This window comes from Agelaius phoeniceus, chromosome Z (assembly GCF_051311805.1).
Source record: "Agelaius phoeniceus isolate bAgePho1 chromosome Z, bAgePho1.hap1, whole genome shotgun sequence".
NCBI classification, from domain to species: domain Eukaryota; kingdom Metazoa; phylum Chordata; class Aves; order Passeriformes; family Icteridae; genus Agelaius; species Agelaius phoeniceus.
This window is the reverse complement of record NC_135303.1, coordinates 63,164,125-63,181,503: the sequence shown is the minus strand read 5'-3', so window position 1 is coordinate 63,181,503 and position 17,379 is coordinate 63,164,125. Positions and strand designations below refer to the sequence as shown.

Here is a 17,379-nt window from a genome sequence, read left to right as displayed (position 1 = left end):
CTTTCCACTAGATCTGGTTACTCAAGAGCCCAGTCCAGCCCAGTAAAAGAATGGGGAGTACATAACCTCTCTGAAGACTGCATTTGAATTTGACAATACATTGATACAGAATCACTGATCATCCTTTTTAGGATTATTATTAAACCCCTTAAACCTGACTTTGTCAAAGTAATGTTACCCCATGGTCCAAATTATGCTTTTAAATAAAAATAAGCCTTTATAATTTTTTTTCTTACTTGGCAAGGAAAATCCCAACATGTGATTACCAGATCTGAAAAACTACTCAAATATATCTTGTTTTTTTCACCTTTATAAAACAGGACAAAACAAAGTCTATTTTACACGGGAAGGGCTGGATGAGATTATTTAAATGTTATGAAAGAAGCTGACTTCCCCAAACCTTTATCATCCATAGCTTTTCATTCTAGATTAAAAACTACTATCACTTCTATTCAGAGCCACTATTTAAAACCAGAGGTATTTATGCCATGCTTGTAGATGTTTTCCTCAGTACCAATTCAAATCAAAGCAGTTCTTTCCTGTGTCACTGTTCCAGTTCTTTCTCAATACCTACCCTTGGGGCTGTGTAGTGGATGGAACCAGAGAGCTGTGCAAAAAATAAGAAATTGAGTATTTTTTCAGTTATTTCATTTATCACAGCACTATATCCACAAGCACATAACATCTTATGTTCCACAGATGAAACTACTCAGGAAAAAATAGAGGGTTACTGTTCTGCTTTAGCTCTGCAAGAACCTCAAGAAGAGATGCAGCTCTAAAATGTCTCTACCTTTTGGGGTAGCTGGATATTGTTTTATTTTATGACTCAATTTGACTAAAATTTCATTCTTCTTGTGCCAAGAAATGTAAATTTTACAAGTGACAGTACCCACAATCATCTTTGTGTTCATGTAATTCTGAAGATATGAACTCTAACAGTTCCTCTACAGCAGAGGATTCTACAAGCAGACACAAGTCCTAAACTTATCTATAGGCTGAGATTATGCCATGTAATTCGCAATGAAAAGAAGTCCTTAGCTCTGCTAAGACAATCATTACTTACTTTCTATTCATCTCATGCTTTAGAGAGGAGTGAATACTGCTCTAGCACCATGCTAGTATCAGCAAATCCATTTTGAACTCTCCGTTTATTCGCTTTATTTGGGTTTACATTAGTAGGGAATCCCTTCCCAGCTGGTCAGCTTAATGCTTTTGTCGACATCACCAATAAGCATGAGAAAGACCAAAACTGTCATCAGAATGTTTTCCCTCAGACACCTCCTCTGAGGCAGATGCAATGCACTGAGGGACACCCATGTTTGCCTCTACAGTGCTGCAGGCCAAGATGACCCCTATTCGCTCTGCCTGCACTCTGAAAGGACAAATAGACACACGACTGCTCCTGCTGTGCCACATCCATGCTAACAAGTGGGATCTGCCAGCACCAGCTTAGTGGCACATTAACATAGTGAAGTACTTGGAGAAGCAACCACATATCTCTCCAAAATACATTGCAGAGACGTATCCAGAAACACCACCACCCACTACAGGACACACTGGCCTTTAAACCAGCTTGCTTCTAAGTATTTTAGCAACAATGTGCTAGTGAGAAGTAGAATGGAATGCATGATTACTTGTTGAATGGCCTAATTCTGTTATACTGGATATTTTTATAATGGCATTTCTAGATGCAGAGTGGGGAGTTTAGTTCTGATTTCCGCATTTTGCAATCTCCTAGCAGTCTGTATCACAGGAACCTGAAGCCAAAACCACCCCTTCTATACAGGATACAACAATCTTCACACCTCAAAGAGCTTAGGAGCTTAGCTCAAAGTAGATTTAACTATTTTTGTATTTCAGTGCTAAGTTAATTAATCTCTTCACAGTAATAAGAACACCAGCTGTCTGAGTCAAGACTTTATAAGCAAATCGAAGAAAGACAGTTAAGCAAACAGCAAGTTAAATCTATGTTCAAGTTCTAAACACACAGGTAAAAGCTGTGATGTAAGCAAAAAACAAACAGCCAAACAAACCAAAAAAGAAAAAAAAAAGGAAAAAAATCAAACCTCATCATCTTCTCTCGCTTTCCTGCTGTTTTAGAACATTAGAATAGAAAACACAAGGAATAAGCTATAAGGTGACAAACACACCACATTCACTCTAAGAACAAACCAAAGTTAAAGATGATCCCTTTCAAGCTTGCACTTTCAAAATTTGATTCTTCCAATGCTAATGAACAAAAATGGGGGGTTTTGCCACTCTTCATGCTACCCTTCTTTGATAACACTGGTTGCTGAAAAACAGGTGGCATGTTGCAACTCTGGTTTCTATCTGTCCACTTCTGAAACACTAAAATGCACAGGTGGCAGATTTTTTTTTAACTTCTGAAATTTATTTGATCACCTCCTTTCCACTACAATTGCAGAACGTATTTAGCTAAACAGACAAAAGATCTGTGAAAATGGTACCCATTTCCATTGATCATTCTTTCACATCTATCGCTTAGTTTCTACAAGGAAACCTACTCTGTTTCATTGACGGATACTCCATCTACTGTTTCACAAAGCCATTTTAGGTAATACCTTGGAAACTAATGCTCATAGCATGGATTAGGAAACATGCAATGCCAAAGATAGAAAACATGGTAATAGGCTTTGCCCCATAGCTCCTGCATTACTTGAAATACTCTGAGTATACAGAAGAAATGCCTATCTTAAGAGTGATCTCTAGGCCCAAACTCTGGCTTGGAGTTGCATGAGATTAAATCTATTTCAATTAAGCAGCAAAGTAACCACAACATGCATTTTACAACTGCTAAAGAGAGTATTTTGGAACTTCTAATCCAACACTTTGGCCTGTGTTTGTCTGGGCTGGAGACATCCTTTAGTACATGATTTTTATCCCATGTCATCTTCCTCCCCAGTTTTCTGGCTATCACTCAAATAGGCATATCATGTTTATCATGTTAGCACCCATGTGGTGCAGGAACAGAAACCAAACCACACAGGAAGTGAAAGATGCTCATTACTGCTTAACTTTCTGCCTTCCCTGCAGATTCTAAGAGCTCTTCCATTTTTCCCACTTACCTCCTTAAAGATGTCTACTAAACTCAGGAGGAAAACTAAGGTGGATCCCCAGATACTGAGCAGTCTTGTGAAAATTAAGGCAGTGAAAACTATTCACAGTAAATTCAAAGATCTCATGCTTTTCTATGTTTTTTTTTCCCTAGCTACTTTTCTACAAATGCCATTTTGCTGTTGCATACAGTACTTTTTTAAGCACACAAAGGGTGTGAAAATAAAGGCAAGACAGCAATGACCAACAGGGAAAAAGAGAACAAAAAGAAAAAACAAAATTAATGTGCACTGTTCCACAAGGAACAAAGCAGATTTCCATCAACTACCTGGAATGTAACAAGCAAACAAGAGACGCCTGACATCTACATTTGATAACAATGCTAATGAAAATTGCTCTGAAACATTCAAAGCAGAAATAAAAAGGCAGTATTGCACACCCTGTATTAAGACTCTAAGTACTTTGAAAAAACATTACTAGCCTCTTTGAATTTAGCAAAATGCTGAATGCATCAAAAATACATATAGAGGTAGTGGTTCATATGTTGAAGAAAAGTTCTGCGATAGAGCTGATGAACAGCACCATGTGCTTTGAATCAATTACGAAAACAGAATTTTGAACATTCAACTACTTTTAACCTTCTGTATGCATCACTCTAATGTATTAAAGAAACTTAAAATCCTTCTCCATGAACTGGCAATCTGTTCCTTGTGTATAATTAATAATTTTCTGTAACATGTAAGAAGCCCTACATCAGCATAAGATATAATATCCATGGTAACTGACATGCTAATAATTGCAACTGGGAAATGGGACTAAACTATCCATAATGATTGCACCTACTGACAAATGTGTGTGATATAGTGTATTTGAAATTGATTTGCAAAGAGCATTTCAAAAACAACAGCATAGAAGGTAGGGTGTTTCTGGTGGGGTTTGTTGGGGGTTTTTTTGTTAATGAAACAAACGGATCATCTTTAAAAAAAATTATTTTTTCAGTAAATATCTTAAATTAAGATCAATTGGCATCCTTTCACATTAGCTTCAGGAACTGAAAAGCAACTTTTAGCATATACAGAATATAGGGGATGCTACTGAATATACTGAATTGATGAAATACAGGCATGGTTAATATTGGCTCTTTATGTTTTCAAGCATAGGCAAATGATAACCATATTCATTAAATTCAATTAAACCTGATGAAGCACAGATTTTACAGCAGTTGCACCTCAATGTGTATTGGATTCTTCACAGAGGTGACAACTGCATACATAAATGAATAAATACAAAGCCTCTCCAAACTGCTGCTAGTAAGCATCAACAAAGAGTCATCATTTTCCCTACAAACTGAAAACAGAAATTTCTCTTTGTGTATTGTGACAATAACAAGTGACTTATACAGAAAATCATAACACTGTTTAACAAGACCACTGGGCAAGGGGTTTCAGATATAAGGACAGGGTCTGAAAAGCCTACAAAAGAAATATGTCATTATTGCCAAGGCAAAAATAGCAAAAATTTTCCTATCAACTTGTCAGGAACACCAGCAGTGAAACAAGACTGACCTTATCAATGATAATATAGTATCCTGCCAGCATGGCATTATATTAGCCAAAACTGCTTCACCAGGATGCTCAAATATAAAGCCAATTAGAAAATGTACTGGATGCACTTCACAAAATTTTATATTTTTTTTGTGTTTGAAACTAAAAAGGTCTTTACAATAGTTCTCAATATGCTGAATTAAGTGCTACTTGTTAAAACAAAACCATCTACAGCTATCTGCATGACTGAGAAGATGTAAGGCATTCTTGCCTGAAGAATTCACAGACCAGGGCCCCATCAGGGCCAGGTGGAATAAAAAGATCCATTAGTATCTACGTAGTGCAGCTCTCTTTCCCTAGTGCTGACAGCTATCTAACTTCTGTAGTGCACTTCCCGCACGAAGGGGGGAGAACGTACCCAGTTCCTAGTGAAAAGCCTCTTCAAAGCACTAAGGAAACCATTAGAAACACCACAGCTAATCAGTAAATGTTACATGCATGTTACTGTTAACAAGATACGACACATAAAAATATGCAACTAAAAACTGATTTTTTTTAAATTATGTTCTCTGTCTAATAATGCTGCTTGTTAAGGTGGGTATGTCCTTAGTTATTTTCCACTTGCATTCTTCTCTTTTAGTGCGACAATTACTTTCAATTTCCACAGAAGCATCAAGTAACACTCCTAAAAAGCATTTTACCACTTTCCCCTTTTCCAGTTTAGATTCCTCCCTACCAAGGAGTTGCTGTTTCCTACGGAAACGCACAAGTGATACGAAAACCACAGGGCATCACACAATAGAACTTCCGCAACTGCAGAATTCAGACCCTTCCTCTTTATCTCAGTAAATCTCTGCTCTCCTACTGCGACAGACTCCCAACACCCTTTCAGGGACCAAAGCCAGTAAGGACCTTTCCTATCCAACAGTTTGTAATTTAAAAAAAAATCTTCCACACGTATTAGGACAGAAAAATATAGTTGGACGATACAGTGTTTATAAAAGCAAAAGGCAAGGAAAAGGAAAAAAATTATAACCAACGTTTTTCAGCCAAACGGCAAATCAAACCTCTAAATGCTGTACCCGGAGTTCAAAAGGTCGGTTTGGTGAGTTTTTCTTTTTCTTTCCTTCCTCCTAATACTCTTTCCAGTAACACAGGGAGGTGCGGGCAGCAAGGGGGGACACGAGAAACGAACCATCCCTTTCCTTAGCGCACCCAGACTCATCCAAGAGCACATCTCCGTTTCCACCCAGCCAAAGCTGTTACCGGGGAGCTGCTGGCGGGGTCGGACCTGCGGGCAGCGCCGACACCAGCACGGCAACAGGTCCCGAAGAACCGCGGCCACCGGCCCGCCTGGAGCCCGAGGACACGGCCAGTGTCGCAGGGGCCTCCGGTCCGGCTGTGGCTCCGAGCGAGTCAACGCCGCCGCCCACAAGCGCCGGCCACGGGCCGCGGCCGCTAGCAAGGTCGGTGGCAGCGGGGGCAGATAAGCAGACCGCCTCCCGTCATGAAATGCCCGCGGGAGATATATAAGGAATGCGTGAACGGGCAGCGGGGCTCCCTGCAGATGGCAGGGGAGGTTTGGCTTTTGTTTACGTGAGGACGACGCCCCGCCAGGCCGCCCGAGCCCGCGAACCGCCCGCCCGCCGCAGGCCAGAGCCCCGGCCCAGCCCGGCCCCCACACCCGCTCCCGCCGCCCGCGGTCGGCTGAGGGGATGTGCCGGGACACAGCAACAGGCTCATCCCCCCGGCCCTCGGCTCCGCGGCCTCTCGCCTCTCTCCTCCTCCAGCCCCCCCGTCCCCCCTCCCCCGGCAAACCCTTCGGATCAAATGAACAATAATAAATAAAACTTCTAGAGGCAAACGCATTTTAAATGGTCGCTCAAACTCCAGCGACGCGGCGGACCCTCCCCGCCCTTCCCGGCCCGCATCCCCGCAGGACGACTCGGGCGGGCTCTCCCCGCTCCCCGCCGCCCGGCCCTACAGCACCCTGCTTACCCCAGCGGTTCGGCGGGCCCCGCCACCGGCCCGGCTTTCCGCCCTCCCCGCCCCCGAGTAGCGGCGCCGAGCGAGCCTCGCCGCGGGGGCAGCGCGCTCGGGCACGCCCCGGCGGCCTGAAACCTAATCCGGCACCCTCCGCCCGCGGGTCTCACCGGGGCGGGCTGGGCGGCCGCCCGCAGCGACGGTGGGCGGGGGGATCCGGGGGATAGCGGGGTACGCTCGGGGTGCCCGGTCCCGTCCCTGCTGGCCTGTAGCCTCGCGGCCCTTGCCGCCGAGTTTGTCTCCCCCCGGCTGCCGGAGCACACGCCGAGCCGGGATGACACCGAGGGGCCGGGCTGGTCCGGCTTAGCTCTCCGGTTCGCCTGCGAAGTGAAGGCGGCGGCAGGCTGGCCCCTGCCTCTCTCCAGCGGTGCGGTGCCGCCTGCCGCCGGGCCTGGCCCCGCTTGCTGCCAGCCCAGCCACCGCCGTACCCCTTCTGGTGCAACAAGATGAGCCTGGCCTGGAACGGGAGAAAATGGGAAATGTTTGGAAATGTTTAAAAAAAAAAAAAACAAAAAAAAAAAACAAGATCACCAAACAACACATCATGAAGTTAGACAAAATGATTTATAAAGTCTTAGAATTTATAAAGGGATGACTTTTCCCTCAATGCAGCAGCTGGTTGTTGTGTTAACTAGAAGTAAGGAAGATGCTGTGTGTTTCACATATATATGTCTAAGACTGAAGGACATAATGCAGAGATGTTTGCAGCAACCACAAAATACCCAAAAACATAAGTTCAGCTAAAGGTTATTTTGCTATTTGTTGACATTGCTTCTACTAATATTATCAGGGTCATGGTTTCCCCTATTGCTTTACATAAGATAATTTTTTGGTGTCAGTGCTCTCAGGCAGCTCAGCTGAGGTAAAGCCCCTGCAGATGGACCACGGCTGCTCCACTAGGCATATTGGCTGCTCCTCTGGCTCTGCAGAGACTCCATGAGCTTTTTATCTGCTTGCCTTCTGGCATGGCTTGGTTCTTTTTCCAAACAGAGGTTAACCTTAAGTGTCATCAAAAGTTCTGGTAGTTGTGGCTGAGGGGTGGTGGTGTTGTTTGGTTGATGAGCTTCTTTGAGTGTTTGGTGGTTTGGTGTTTTTTTTCTTTGCTCACACAAAAATTTTAAAGAAACCTAATGTTATGAAGCTAGAATGGAGTACTGCCCTATCTATTTTCAATAGTATCAATAAATGCAATCCCAGTACCAACACTTTCTTAAGCAGACCACTTTACATGTTAACTTTAAGAAACACAGGTCTTTGTACATTGCATGCTTTGGGTTTTGGTTTTTTTTTTTTTTTTTTTTTTTGTTGTTGTTGTTTTTTTTGTTTTTATTATTTTATTTGGAAAACTAAATCCTGAAAAAAGGTTGAATCACTCTGCTGAATATTCAAATATACACATTTAATTATACATATTCGTATTATATATATTTTTAACAATAATTCTTCCACTTTTTAACTAGGAAAAGTAACTTTCAAGATTTTATTCACAGGTTCCATTGTTCAGTCTGGCATGTGCTAAAAGCATATTGCTTTTTTAATCAAACACAGAGGCTCTGCTATAGTTAGGACATTGAATGCTCTATAACTGTCCCGCCAACTTTGTGTGTTACATGAGCCTTTATTAAATCCAGAATAAAATTTAAAAAATAAGTTACAGTTTGTTTCCATATATCATTGTTCAATGAATAAGCCACAGTTGATTAGATAAGTACAAGATGAGAATGTTATTGTTATTTTTCCTGTTGCTCAGGATTTAACTATGGGTTATGACTAAAACAAAATGCAGTGATTCTATTAAGTTTATTTGGACAAAAAAATGGTCAAAAGTGCAGCAGTACTCACGATGTACAACAGCATCACTTGTTGATAAGTGTAATAACTCTTCCCAGTGCAATTTGTCTTTGTATGGGATATACCTTTCAGAAAGTTTTTTAACATACAGACTGCTTTTCTAAAGTAGACATACATTTTATGTATGTCATTGTACATTTTGTCAAATCCTTGGAGTATATATTAAGTAGATGATAGTTAGTGAAGTTCAGAGCATTGTGCTCCGTTAGGCCTTGCCTGTATTAAAAATATTTGCATGAGTATATTTATGCCAACATAGCTGTATAGAGAAACTGAGCCCTTTCAGTAAACATACAACTGTACATACAATAAACATGAAACTGTAATCGGAATTGGCATCACAGTAATCTAATGCCCTCTTGCACACAGTAGCTGATGACACTGATGAAGAGCCATGCAAGCACAGTTCTAGCAAATAGCAAAGCAAATTCTTAGGGTTCAGAGTACACAACTGGTCTCATGGATATATTTGGTACTAGCTTTAGAAAATTAATTTGAAAGACATCCACCATTCATATTTAATTATTTCTTCCTTTTATTATAAAATAGGACCTCTCCAGCCCCTCCCTAGAAAAAGAGGGTCCCAATGTATCAATGATTTTGTTAGTGTGGGTTACATCATGTACAGTGACACACAATGTTTTAAGTTGTGTCACAGCTTTGTTAGTGTAAGGAGTGTGGCCATCGGTGTTTTATAACCTTGTGGGATCCTTCAAATATGAGAAAAGAGAATCTACTTTGTGTTTCAAGGCTAAATGTTTTAACAAGCTACAAATAGTTGATGTGTCTACACATGTTATTCAACTGATTGTAAATAAAAATTGCAATCAACTTTTTAAATCATAAGCCTTCCTCAAAAGACTACTATGACTACAAAAATATTCTGTCAGAAAGGACTCTTAAGAAGAAGATGAAGGGGATCTAGAGAGACCCTCATTTTATGTTCTCTAGTATTAACATTCTGATATATTTCATTTCTCAGGTCAATTTATAATATAGTCATGGTCAAAGTATCAATATTGGATGAGATGCCTGCCTTGCTGATTTACTTAAATACATAAAATATTAATATTAATGATTCACTGCTTAGATTTATTGAAAAACATGAAGGAGAAGTAAACTGAGGAAAAAAGTCTTTACAGATATAACAGGGTCACCAGAAACAAGGCTGTGTGTCCATTAAATCATTCATTAGGCTGCTGTTGGGGATGCAGCCTTTTAAAATAGTAATGGGAACAGGATCTAGCCAATGAAATAAGAGTCTGATTCTGCTCTGAGTCACAAGTACTAACTTCACTTTGAAAAGATTTTGCCTATGAAACACATTTGATTACATTTATGACACAGAACTATTTATTCCCTAAAAAAAAGTGTTCATAACAATAATTGTTTCGTTTCATCACTGTGTGTATCATATTTGGCATGGTCATTGTTATTGCATGCTCCACTGCAGAATGTGTAGAATATATATTTTAGGGACCTAGAAGTACCCTGTGAGGAAGGACTCAGGAATATTTATAAATTTTTTATTTATGCTTGAAGTATTCCATCCCTAAACTTAGAAAAGAACCTGAAAAGGGACCAATAAACACTTTTCATAAGTACCACCTTGATTAAAAATTGTATGTACTTCTCTTTTATAGCCTTACTCTTCAATATTACAGCATAATTTTCTTAATGTATATTCATATGTGTATATATACGTACATAGACACAATATTATACTTTTCATTACAGCATTTGCTTAAATTTCAAGTTAAAAACCACTAATTACCATTTTCTTTTTTAGAGAATGGTAATAATTTATTATAGATCAAATTTTAGTCCTGGCTCTATAAAGCAAGATTAATCCATTGCATTAAGTGGAATTAAGCTGTAGAAAACCAATCTGAGATCAAAGGTAACTATGATCCTAACTGTTATAGCTGCTAATCTAAATATATTAAGTATGTGGTTATGCATTTTGTCTTTATCCAAACAAGGATGGATCACCATTTTTTTTCATGGAGCTCTTAAGAGTAGAATAAGTTATACTAGCAGAAGCATTCAGTATTAAATAGAACACTCTTCCTCATTTCAACATAAAAGTTACACTTCAAAAGTCAGATGGTATAACTACACAGTTACTTCTGTTACTGGAGGTAGCACCATGTATGTTGTTATACAGAGCTAAAATTGGAAACTTTCTCATAACTTTTATGTTTGAAATTTACGGGTTTTGGATTATTATGCTGCAAGTAGTGAATATTAGTTTCACATACCGAAGCATACATGTTGGCAAGAATGGTGCATAGATTTACATTTTAAAGATTCTTTGGGAAATGGTCTTCCCTGCGGACATACTTCGTAACTGTTATTATTGCTATTGGAGGTTGCACATACAGAAAGAAGGGGAAGTATGCCCTGTAAGGTAAAAGAGAGTAAAAAAATCATAGAAGGTATATTAATTATTTATAACTACAACACAAAATACTTGCAATTATGACAAATTAAAAGGGCATTTATTTACACACAAACAGGATTGTTTAAAGCCACAGGCCTTGCCCATAGAAGAGAAGTGAAGCCAAATAAGTGACAAAGCATATTAACCTTATCATAATTCTTCAGACGCATAATACCTACAAGGAGTGTCTGGTTTTGTCAGATTATGGTGGTATTGGTTTTTCTAAAATGTTGTATTTTGCTAAAGATTTCCACATATTTGACAGACCCCACTCTCAGACAATCTAATTTTAAAAGCTTTCCTCAGAAGTCCTTCAAGGGATGTTGTCCAGAGCAACATGTGCTCTGGTATACTTGTCAATGCAACAGTTGTTCCAATATTTGAAAAGATAGGGCAATATCTTATTAGCAATTCTTGTGTTAGCAATATTGGGAGGTCCTGCATGACATATTCTTTAGAGTTAAAAAATTTAGAATGGAAGGAACGTGACCTGTCTAGTTCAGGAGTTTATGGACAGATGAATTGGTAAAACTAAAGTAAAGCACAGCAATATGTACAGAATGATTTGTTGTATGCCTCTGCAGTTTATCATTGTCCAAATAGTATTTACCTCTGTATGCACTATTTAACCAATCAAAGTATCTGGTATCTTGCCCTGTGCAGTGTACGATGCAGATTGCATTCAAGTCTCTGCTTCTGATCCAAATGTGAAATTGGAGAAATATTTTGCTTTCAGTGGTGTTCAGAGTTGAAATCTTAGGAAAAATTACATCTCTGAATTTGCAGTCTTAGGTCTTTTGTTCCCAGAAAGATTCATGATATTACCCATTTTGGATAAGTAGTTCTCTACATATTGGACCATGTCTTAGGTTGAAAGATTTAGCTGGGTTACGTATTTGCCATCTGTTAGAAGTGGGCCGGTTATCTTCTGTCATTAGGCAGTTTTCTTTATCTCTTCCACCAACAACCCTACCTCCAAGAAATATCTTCTGTTAATGGGCCATTGAGTCTCACTGCATGACTGATAAAATTGCATCATCCCACTGTGATACTCCACCCAGGGGGAGGAGCCAAGCATTCCGACCTGGATATAACCTGATATTTAGAACAGTCTTTTCCCACTAGATTTGCAGAAGAACAGCTGTCTTCTCCACTAGATTCCCAGAAGAAAACCAGACCCATCTACACCACCACCAGACCTTCAAAAGAAAACTACACCCTTCTACAAAATCAGTGCTTCAACAAAACCACATCTATCACTCCAAAAAGACTACAATCACCATTTAATCAAAACTACTACCAACACCCTGACCAACAGGGTGTCAGGCCATATTCAGACTCTGTCAGTAGTTTGTTTTATTTTTTTTTGTACTATTACATTTGTATTTTTAGTTTTCTTAGTAAAGAACTGTTATTCCTATTCCCATATCTTTTCCTAAGAGCCCCTTAATTTAAAAATAATAATAATTCAGAGGGAAGGGGTTTAAATTTTCCATTTCAAGGAATGCTCCTGCCTTCCTTAGCAGACACCTGTCTTTTCAAACCAAGACAGACCATCAAAGTGATATCAATGTGGTATCACTACACTGTCTCAGTCATGGACTAGTATTGGAGCTGTAGTCTGTTTGAGAAGGCAGTAAAGTTCTACAGTTAGCTTTGCCAAGTCATTGTGTGTAACAGAGAGACCAAGCAAACAATCCTGCTCCATTGCTTTTCTGAAGGAGTTGATTCCACATGGCTCTGCATGTTCTTAGTTTTAATTTACATGTAGAGAAGAGGCAGAAATGTACATCTGTGTCCTTTCATCTTGTTTATGGAACAGGTGAGCTTTGGGTCAGAAGCAAAGCTATTAGTATTTACAACTATTATTAACCACCATTCATACAATTACAGAGTTGCATTGAAAATGTAATTACTACAGTCTACGAATTACCAGCATTAAACAAACACCAGTGTTTTGGTGTTTTGGACTCTAAGTACAGAGAGTCCAAAATCCAAACATACAAAGAATATATCCATCTGACTGTGAACTTGAAAACTAAATATTGCTCATTCACATCAGCCAAGTCATTTATGGATGGCAGATGACATGTCCAAAGAAGGCCACTCTGCTTTTTTGAAGAACTTCCCAGGAAAAAGGCTTTATTAGCTATTATACCTGTCCTTCTATACCAAAGCTATTTTGTCTAGCAAGATTGGCACCTGTAAAAAGAAGAAGAGTGGGGAGAACATTTCTGTCATTGAGGATATCTCTATTTCGCCAGATGGATGTAAGGAGGAAACTTCTGATGCATTGTGCTACAGACTATGGGCCCAGATATGAGCATGTCTGTAACTGGCCAAAGCTTTTGGAGTCTCAATAATGTTCCCTGATATAAATTCCTTACAGTTTGCTTCGATACATGGAAGGTCTTTCCTTCCTCTGTGCATACTCAAGTGCTGCAATGGAGTTCACCATTCCTACAAGCCACCAAAAAGTACTAACACTATGAAAAAACACAGAGAGAAAAGAGCTTTCAGCAGACCAGAAGATGTAAAAATGGTAGGTGTTTCTGAAATAAGCTCATTTATCAAATATCTGACAAACGGAAGTTTCATTTTAGTTTGTTCTTAAATAGGAATTTAACACTAAGTGAAAATCATTTTAGCAAATGAAACAAATTTAGATTTAGTCCAACTGCAACATTTAAAAGCTCTGTTAGAGAAGGAAACTATTTCAGTAAATGCCTTTTTTCTATTAAAATACACTTTGGTTTAGGTCAGCTGCTTCTCTTACAGATAAATGTTCCTTCTCATAGTGATATTGTCATAAGGAGGTCTTAAAAACTTTGAAATTCAATGAGAAAATTTGCCCTCATCTGGTCATTAAGTGCCAGAAACTGGAAATATAAGTAAAAATAAGAATCAATACTCCATCCAAGCCACCCAATCCCTCATTTTCAGGAGTTAATCAGTTATCTATCAGTACTGAAAACCTTGTATGCAAAATATAGTTTGTTTTCTAGCTAGATGGTCTAGCTGTTCTTATTGGCTAAGTATCACTTTTTTTGTTGTTTTCTCTAGCCTTTGAAGTATTCATACAATGTGCAGAGCACAGGGTGAGATCTCAAGCTATAATAGACTTCCTTCAGTTTTATGACTTGAGACAACATTTGCCTACATCCAGTCAGAATCTCAAAATGCATTATGCAAAGACTGGCTCAGATGAGCTGCAATTTGTTTTTTTCATTATATGGTTGTCCTTTAATTTTTGTTGCCAAGGGGACAAGCCAAGAGGAAATGGATTAAACAACTGCAAAGTGATGAATTTTAAGTCTCCTCTTAATAATATTTGAACTCTGAATCTAATTTGTATGTAGGAGGAATGAATAATAATAATGTCATTTCCAAAAATAAAGAGCTAAGCAAAAAATCACTCTTTTCCTCTCATGCTTTTCTTTTTCATGCCCCTATTATTTGAGTACTAGAGCTTCAAAAAACAAACTATAAATGCCCAGGCAACTACAGAAACATACAAAGGTAAAGAAAACAGAAACATTAAACCTATTTTGACTCATAATCCAGTACTGCCTTAGCATACCTTCTTGAACATGAAGAATGCACAATGCATGATAAACACTGTAAATGCTACTCAAACAGCTGAAAGAAGCTGCTTCCGACAAGAGAAATGTTTCTACACCTCCCTATCCATCTTGTAAGCTGGATGTAAGGAGAAAACATCAGGAGAAAAATACTCATAGTTTTTAAGCCTGTTCTCTGCATAAAATAGCTGCACACAAACTTAGACCCACTAGTTTGTATATAACCCCCTGCCCTGCAACACAGAGGTCATCATTACACTCATTACACTCTGCCTTTCTCCTTCCCTCTTCCAGGTCATTGTATGTGTCCTCCTTTTCTAGAATCTTAATGCATGACAACTCAGGTTGTCTTCAGGTTGACTTCACTGCAAGAACATTTCTGGGGCTCTCAGACATCCATGCCTGCAAGGTCACCCTTACTGCAGATGACTTCTGCCAGTGCTTTTACTTATAATGTCACTCTCCATTCCACTGTAATGAAATAAATGATGGACTTGCATATTGAAACTATCCTCAGAAAAGTTAGAAAGAAAGAGTTCTTATAGAATTAATTCAAGCTGGAGAGATTCAAAAGTCTTTCTTCAGATCTGTGTGGGTACCTAGAGAAGCCTACCAGTATTGCTACACCCAATACCCAGCCCCATCCAAGTCTGGTGCCTGAGTTTTCACATATTAAGAGCCACTAGCGTTGTATTTGGGATATTGAATTTACCTAGATGAATCCATTTTTATTTCCTCATATATTTTTTGTCTACCCTCAGGTAAATCCTGCTAGAATTCATAAACTAGATGTTTTTCTATCTGATTTTGGAGACTGTACCCAGACTTCTCTGGGTAGAAGATATCTTCCTGTACAGGTACCACAAGGACCAAATGGAATCCTATGTGTTCCTTTTTGAGAAAGAATTTAGCACAGGCAAATTAATTGACATCCCTCTTTGAAGGGGCTAAAACTTAAATTTCTTGAAAAAATAACCTACATTATCCTATTGGTATGCTGAGTTGGGCGCATTTGATACCAAGACTGTTTGATATCATACTCCTCATACATGGCATTATGGACATCTAAATCAAAAAGTCTTTTACCAAACTCCTTCTAGGAACATCACAGTAGAGTCCTTGATCAACAGACCTTTCAGTCATAGCAAGAGGAGGAAATAAAATTGATCAAGTCTGCTACACTCCAGCTGGAGAGTCTGCCCATGAAGCTATTCTGTGTATATGTGGATGCCTTCTCCACACAAAAAGGAACAAGCCTTTATTTCAGGGGTTAAATAACCAGAGAATTTTGTAATATGTAAATCTGAAGTAATAGGAAATGCCTCGGTCCAGCAAGTGAGAAAGATCTGAGTAATCTTGTCTATGTTCTTCCTTGCTAAGGCTGCTTTAGGGCCCGCACTATTTTCTAAGAAAACAAATGACCTCTGCCTATACCTCAGTACTTCCGTGAAGACCTTGAAAGCCATAGCAAGGTCATAGACATCTAGCATATTTGCAAACTTATAAGAAACTGAATCAATTTTATTTGCTCTGGATGCAACTTTACAGTAATTACATTGTGTTTTTTTGGAAAATCCAAGTGGACTCTTATTTCATATTATGCTCGCAATTTTGGGAAAATGAGATTAGCTCAGTTGGTATGATGTTAATATGTATGATGGTAACAACACCAAGATCCTGGATTTGATCCCTGTATGGGCCATTCACTTTTGAGTTGGACTTGATGATCCTGGTCAGTCCCATCCAACTCAGAATATTCTGTTATTAGTTAGAAAATAGCATCTTTAACATGTTTGTTTGATTTTTTTTTGTGTGAATTATAAAGAAAATCCTTGAAATTATTTAACAGGAAAAGTAATCTTCTGAATAATGTAATAAGACTTATTTTGCCTCTCCAATTTTATTCAAAAACTGAATTTTTATATCTAGTTATAATCAGCTTTGAGAAAAAATGCCAGTTTTGTCTTTTGACTGTCAGCTGCCTCAGGCTTTCATTAAGCCATAAACATGAGCAGTCTGATTTTAGCTTGTGTACCAAGGGCAGCAGTGACAGGCATGCCTTGCTTGTAAGTGCACTTTTCTTACATGAGTGGCAAAACATAAGTGATTTTTCAGCCTTGATGAGAGATTTGAGAAATCCAATTTCCTGTGGGAACAAAAGTGCCTTGTAATCCAGAGGTACTGAAGACACTTGCTAAAACTGGGGCGTGGGGGGGAAATGCAAACTCTTAGGAATTTGAACACCTCTTAAAACTCAGTAAGCATTTCCCCAAGGAGTGAAATAATAAATCTGATAGACTTTTGGCATACAAACTTGAAAGAATTGTAAAAAATAGATTTATGCTACAAATTAATTTGACAGATGGCTTAAATAAGGGTTTCTTAATTTCTAGTCAAACTTTAAAAAAAATGAGATGGACACCCAAGAGAAACTAGGAGTCAAGGAATACATTTAACAGGTGTCAGATAAAGAGTGGCATTAAACGTTATCGTATCCATCACAGCAGCTTGGTGAGCCAATTAAAAGTCTGTAGAGCAGGAGGGAATTCAGGTCCCTAGTAGTTTCTCTGCAGAGCTTGACTCCATGGTGGCTCAAGCTGCTGCTGTGATCAGTCCTGACTCCTTGCTGCTACCTAGCACTTCAGATAGGCCCACATGCCATGATGCGCTGCCCTGCGGAGACAGAGATCCCATCTTGAGGTATTCAGAGATGGCTGAGATACCATGTGGAATTTGCAGGCAACCCCAACAAGGAAAGAGGTGAGAATCTTGACTCCATGTTTCAGAAGGCTGATTTATTATTTTATGGTATAGATTATATTAAAAGAAAATTATATACTAA

The 17,379-nt window shown here is 39.0% G+C and overlaps 2 protein-coding genes across 19 annotated transcripts in view; both read right to left on the bottom strand.

The window, feature by feature from the left end:
• Positions 1 to 7,111, bottom strand: part of MPDZ (multiple PDZ domain crumbs cell polarity complex component) — a 94,741-nt gene extending 87,630 nt beyond the window's left edge. For 9 of the 18 annotated variants that reach the window (XM_077172353.1, XM_077172356.1, XM_077172357.1 and 6 more), the window contains exon 1: positions 6,618 to 6,765. The gene's annotated coding sequence lies outside the window, so the exon portion shown is untranslated. The other 9 variants (XM_077172345.1, XM_077172348.1, XM_077172352.1 and 6 more) reach the window with 3 other exon arrangements.
• LOC143692268 (uncharacterized) lies at positions 574 to 12,034 on the bottom strand. Its single transcript, XM_077172190.1, has 4 exons — positions 11,971 to 12,034; positions 6,618 to 7,119; positions 2,067 to 6,472; positions 574 to 607 (listed from the first exon to the last, which is right to left on the bottom strand). The coding sequence occupies exons 1-3, from the start codon at positions 12,032 to 12,034 to the stop codon at positions 5,689 to 5,691; spliced, it is 1,350 nt and encodes a 449-aa protein (XP_077028305.1). The 3' UTR covers positions 574 to 607; positions 2,067 to 5,688.
• Between the last annotated feature and the right edge of the window lie 5,345 nt (positions 12,035 to 17,379).

Bases quoted from the DNA above. Each gene is read 5' to 3' on its own strand.
- LOC143692268 (XM_077172190.1), bottom strand. From the start codon at position 12,034: ATGCTTGGCTCCTCCCCCTGGGTGGAGTATCACAGTGGGATGATGCAA. The intron at 7,120-11,970 runs GTGAGACTCAAT...CTCCCGTTCCAG, and splicing joins GCAATTTTATCAGTCATGCA to GCCAGGCTCATCTTGTTGCA. The intron at 6,473-6,617 runs GTAAGCAGGGTG...GTTTGCCTCTAG, and splicing joins GGGCCCGCCGAACCGCTGGG to AAGTTTTATTTATTATTGTT.